This window comes from Phoxinus phoxinus (genome assembly GCF_949152265.1).
Source record: "Phoxinus phoxinus genome assembly, chromosome: 9".
NCBI classification, from domain to species: Eukaryota; Metazoa; Chordata; class Actinopteri; order Cypriniformes; family Leuciscidae; genus Phoxinus; species Phoxinus phoxinus.
In genome coordinates, this window is record NC_136884.1 from 12,555,728 (window position 1) to 12,561,727 (window position 6,000).

Below are 6,000 nucleotides of genomic sequence, written 5' to 3' on the forward strand. Positions count from 1 at the left end.
TTGAGCAGGACCAAAGATGAGGCTTGTGTGGATACTCTCGCGCTAATATTTGCTCTCCAAATATTTCCTTTGAAACGTTTACAACACATTTTATCTGCTGGCCAGACAAGGGACATCTGGGAGGGTTTTCAACTCTCGATTTTTATAAATAAAACCACAATTGGTTCACATTTGCCCCTCGGACTCTATTTGTTCATGCTTGAAAGAAAATGTAATAAAAGGGGCTCCATGATGGATTTATGATTTATCAAAAGCACTTTACCATATGGCAGTCGTCTTTGGAGCAGGCTTTCAAATGTTTGCTTTAAAATAACTAAATCTGATTAACATGTAGCTACAGTCGTCGCGTGGAAGGATGAAAGATGCGCCAGTCACGTGACAGCCGGAGAGCCTCAATCTCCAGTCGTTTGAGAAGCACGGTAGTAAAATAGGGCTTGTGGGCACATAAATTAGTATAACATTTCAGAATTATCGTTTGGAAGCTGACTGCTTTCATATGTGGGCGAGCACTGATTTAATTCGCAAATTCAGAACATCATGGGTCATGCTCAGCGCGGACGGGTGCTGAAATCAGACACTTCACACACTTGATGCTCTCTATTCGCTCAGCAAAGGCGATTCTTTAATCTCATTAAGCATGTTCTTTATGCAAGCGACGTTTTTCTAAATGAACACATCTTCTAAGTTGAAGAAAAACAATAATTTGGGCTACCTACTTTCTATAAATATTCGTGCCCCTCATATGTGCGCAGGGAACCTGTAAGTCTATAACTGTCCCATTGGTGCACACAGTGCCGATTACACAATGAGATTTTTAGTTTAGTTTATTATTTTTGAAGATTGTTTTTCTGAGTGTAATCTGTTGAGGTTTGGCATTTACGGCACTGAGTGCCACAAACTTCATTTAACTAAAATACTTTTAAAACTAATAACTAGGCTACATTCGGTAGGCCTATGAAATGGAAAGCGCGTCAACATCATTGAAGTGAATGGACGGGTTTTGCCAAACAACACTTTTAGAGTCAAATACGCGCTTTTATGCTTGCAATTTACTCTAAACATTACAAAAACGGTGTTGCAATCCTTCACTCTCAGGAAAAAAATACAAAAGCTGTCCATCTTAGGACAGCAAAGGTAGGCCTATAGGCCTACATATTTATATCTAGTAGGCCTACATATACCTCAAAGTTATTGTTGCTACCAAAAGTCTACATAGCCTATTAGTAGCCTACCTAAATTGTATATATTAGAACCATTCCAATCAACCAATCAGTTTTGGGACAAGTTTACAGTTTATGTCAAGTTTAGACTTACAACGGGGTGCTTCAACATCATTATTCACCTATAATTTCCCCCTTTTGGTTTTAGGGATAGGCCTAACTTATGAATATGGTTTAAAAATCCGTTAAAAAAATAGGGCACAACGAATTTGATTAATATGAATGATTTTTATGTATTGATGTTTTTTCACAGGTGTTTTACCTGTATTTTGAATTTTGCACTGCTTTTGGGTTAACGGAAATGTCCGTACAATTAATGCATAATGTCCTGGCAGAAAATGATTATATTTTCCGTCTTTTTCTACAGTGTGAACACTGGTGACTACATTGTCACCACCGAGAGTCTATGTTTACCTTTTTTTCCCCCTATGTGCACAGTACGTCATCTTGATAAGGACACTAGGTTAGCTATATAATAAGTCGCGCGCGGGGGCAGTGAGGTGTCCACGCGCAAGGACGCATCTCCTTCAAGAAGAACAGCACAGAAAAACACCGTCTTCACTGTAAGAAAAGGATTTCCTCGCTTTCACTCGTTGTAGTTGTCTTCCCGCATTCGATTTCAGGCTAATTTAATGTATTAAATGTTTACTAAAAATATATATTTTTTAATGATTTTTCTTTTGGCAAGGCTACCAGGTGCCCATTGGGATGTTCAGCGCAAACTCTGTTCTGGGAAATGAAGGTCGGTATTTAATCGTTACAGTTATTCCAAAGATTTTCAACATAGGCCTACTTGGTGCACTTATTTTATAAGTAGCCTAGCCTATCAGTTGTGCCAACGTACTTTCCTGTTGTTCATTTAACCTTTTCTGCCACTTTGAGTGACTTTTACGGATGAAGAAATTGATTTGAAACTCTGAGAACTCCAGCAGTCTTTTGAGCCAAAAATTAAACGGATAACAATTATGAAATCTTTATATAGTCACATTTATTCAGCAAAGGCGCAGAAAACTAGACGCGTGCTGATTGTCCATGAGTGGCAAAGCATCTCTGATGGTTCACATTAAAGCAGAATCAACAATAATTTACCTAAACTCTAATATTAACTTTTCAAGTTGTTCAACTGATTATGGAATAAATTCCACTGCAGTATAAATGCGCAAACCTCCCAGTAATGTAGCTTTATCTATGGATATATATGTGTCAGGAGAAGGGAGTGTGAATCAGCTGGGCGGTGTGTTTCTGAACGGTCGTCCTCTGCCCGTCTGTAAACGGAGATTGATGGTTGAGCTCGCGACCGAGGGCGTGAGACCGTGTGAGATCTCCAAAATACTGAAGGTATTGAGTACAATTCTCACCTTTACCATGTGTTAATGTAAATATCTACATGCTGGAGTAACCTTGCGCTCTGTCAGGTCTCCAACGGCTGCGTTAGTAAGATTTTGGGCAGGTTTCAGCGCACAGGGGCCATTGGTCCCAAAGCAACGGGAGGTAGCAGACCCAGACTCCTGACTCCTGACGTCATCTCCATCATCGCGCAGCACAAGCGGCAGAACCCCACACTGTTCGCCTGGGAGATCCGACAAAAACTGGCGACAGATCGAGTCTGCAGAGGAGATACAGTCCCCAGTGTAGGTTACAACACTTATAGAGGTTTTCCTTAAAGCTGGTGTAGTTTTGAAGGCCAATGTCTGCATAGAAATAATAAATAAAGGTTCCAAATAGTGAAGAACCTTTTTTTGTGGGGTTCCCCAAATAACGTTTTGGTGAACAGTTCTTAAAATAACTATTTTCTTAACTTGATACTTGAAGAACATTTTAAGAGACATTTTCCACTATAAAGAACCGTTTGCGGAGAAATGTATGACTCAACGAATCAATGATGTCCATCAGGTGTCATCCATAAACCGGATTCTTAAGAAGATTCATCTTGATGTGGACATGGTGGGCAGTGCATATCCAAGTGTCAAACACATTTACACAGGTAATCTGATTCATTCATAATTCAAGGTGAACACAAGTGAACCGAGATATTCGTCACTGGTGTAGTTTTAAAATGTCATCTGATTGTCAGTGTTGTTCAAAATGGCACAAACTGATTTATGTGTTCTGATATTATGGCATTATTCAAAAATATTGGGAGTTATTAAGATTTTTTAATCTCTTATACTCACCTAGGCTGCACTTATTTGACAGTATAAAAAAAATTACTGTAAAAATACAGTAAAAACAGTCAATTGTTTTCTATTTTATAGCCTATATTTTAAAATGTTATTTATCTCTAATAAATAAAGAAGAATTTTGGCAGCCATTACTCCAGTCTTTAGTGTCACATGATCCTTCAGACAGATATCATTCTAATGATGTGAAGCCCAAGCAACTTATTATTATGAATGTTGAAAACAGTGGTGCTGCTAAATTGTTTTGTGTAAACGGTGATCAATTTTCTTTTTCAGAATACTTTGATGAACATAAAGTTAAAAATAACAGCATTTATTTGAAACTGAAATCCTTTATAATATTATAAAAGTCTTCATTGTCATTTTCGATTTTAATGTATTCTTTCTGAATAAAAATATATGTTTCTTTAAAAAGAAAAATCATACTTTTGAATGGTAGTGAAAAACCAACAACAAATCAATCACAAAATTTTCCCAGTGCTACATTTTAAGATGACCTCACATACAAAAATAAGTCTTTATTGTTTTACTTATACTGCACAGTTTAGGTTAGATGAACTTGCTTATGTTTACTAATAGAAGAATATGCCCGTAATGATAAAGATGATTAAGTGTCCCCTCTAAAATGTCCCACATGCATTCATCCTATTGGTCTTGAAACAAATATGTCTACTAACCTTCTCCGCTCACTTCCTTTCACCCAGAAGTGGATGAGCAGAGGAGTTTCCACACAACCGCTCAGACAATTCAGCAACAAATGGACACAACCCTGCGAGGCACCTCTCCTCGCAACAGAACAGCGTTCACACCAAATCAGAGTGAGAGGTTAGAGAAAGGTGATTCACTTTCAGTCACTTCAATCTCTCACTGTCCGCTCAGAGGCATCTGTGAGATATTATACTGACATTGCAACATCTCCCCTTCTGATTTCTGGCCATTCAGAGTTCATCCGTGGGCTTTACCCTGACCTGCTGACCAGAGAAAAGCTGTCTGAGGAGACAAACCTTCCACAAGACACCATAAAGGCAATTCAGATTTAAAGTTTCAATTAAAAAATGCTTTTTTCCTCATAGATAAACATCTGTCAAAGGAAGAAGAGTCTTTCAGAGTTGGCATACATATATTTAAAGGAACACTCCACTTTTTTTTTTTTTTTTTGGAAATAGGCTAATTTTTCAACTCCCCTAGAGTTAAACAGTTGAGTTTTACCGTTTTCGAATCCATTTAGCCGATCTCCGTGTCTGGCGGTAGCACTTTTAGCATAGATCATTGAATCTGATTAGACCGTTAGCATCTCTCTCAAAAAAATGACCAAAGAGTTACCATGACCAGCAGGCGCAACGATATAACAAACTTAGTGCCGGTCACGTTGGAAGTTACCTGGCTGGGGACTATTTTCAGGCGCTGCGTAATATCATTGCGCCTGCTGGTACGGCAGCACAGCTCCTTGATTATTATGCAGGAATGAGAGTATAGTTCCTAGTCATATTGGCCTAGAAAATAGTAAATTTTAGTACACGATGTAACTACAGAAGAGTCAAGTTTTAAACCGGACAAATATCGAAACTCTTTGGTCATGTTTTTGACAGAGATGCTAACGGTCTAATCAGATTCAATGATCTATGCTAAGCTATGCTAAAAGTGCTACCGCCAGACCCGGATATCGGCTGAATGGATTCGAAAACGGTAAAACTCAACTGTTGTGGAAAATGAGCCTATTTCCAAAAAAAGTGGAGTGTTCTTTTAAAGGGGCTTGTGTTCGATGTTTGACCTGATCTTGACCTTCCATCTGAAGGTTTGGTTTTCCAATCGCAGAGCGAGGATGAGGAGGGAGCGAAGGGAAGACCGTAGTGACTGTGGGTCACTGGGTAAGTGATGCTGATGTCTTGTTTTCATTGTAGAATCACGTATTCTGCATTATAAATGATGTGTCTTTCTCAGGTGTAACAAGCCCCGTGTTTCTGAGAAGTAGGAATGCTTTGATTTCTCTGCCAGCGACCTCTGGCAGCTCATTGGACGGTTACTTGGCTCATCACACACAATCCACTTTTCCATTGGCCCATCACCGAGACAAAAACACTTCACCATGGGCTCATTTGAACTCAAATGCAATGTCAACATGTCCATTGGATCGCACAGAGAGTTTGATGCCATCTTATCACCAACATGGCCACATGGAATCAGATTACCGATCGGTTCCCTTGAACACAGATGAAAGCATCTTAATGGCTAATGGCTCACAGTGGGCTTCTCATCAATCTCTGATTGGACAGAATGTTTCAAGCTTTTGAACGCCAAGATAGAACGTTCCTGAACGTTGTGGACTGTAGAGGGCAGCAAAGGAAAGAAAAAGTGGCATTTGGTCTGGATGTACTTTTTTTTTTTTTTTTTTTTTTTTTTTTTTTTTTTGACTAATAAAAAACAAATTATGTTTTTGATATTTTGATTGTATGTTTTAAGTGAGAACAAAATGAAATAGTGAAGTGCTTTAAAAATTACATGGACTGGAAACTGAAAAACGGTCTCACTTATTGTCTGCCTAAAGATTGTCTCTGTCAAATCGAGAATAAACAATAAAGAGATACACCTACAATGCAAAA

The 6,000-nt window shown here is 38.6% G+C and overlaps 1 protein-coding gene across 1 annotated transcript; it reads left to right on the forward strand.

The window, feature by feature from the left end:
• Positions 1-2,375: 2,375 nt before the first annotated feature.
• pax4 (paired box 4) lies at positions 2,376-5,691 on the forward strand (the record flags this gene model as incomplete). The annotated part of the gene is made up of 7 exons (XM_079622990.1): positions 2,376-2,558; positions 2,636-2,851; positions 3,114-3,204; positions 4,105-4,236; positions 4,343-4,425; positions 5,196-5,268; positions 5,342-5,691. 7 exons carry the CDS (start codon positions 2,376-2,378, stop codon positions 5,689-5,691), a joined length of 1,128 nt encoding a protein of 375 aa, XP_079479116.1.
• Between the last annotated feature and the right edge of the window lie 309 nt (positions 5,692-6,000).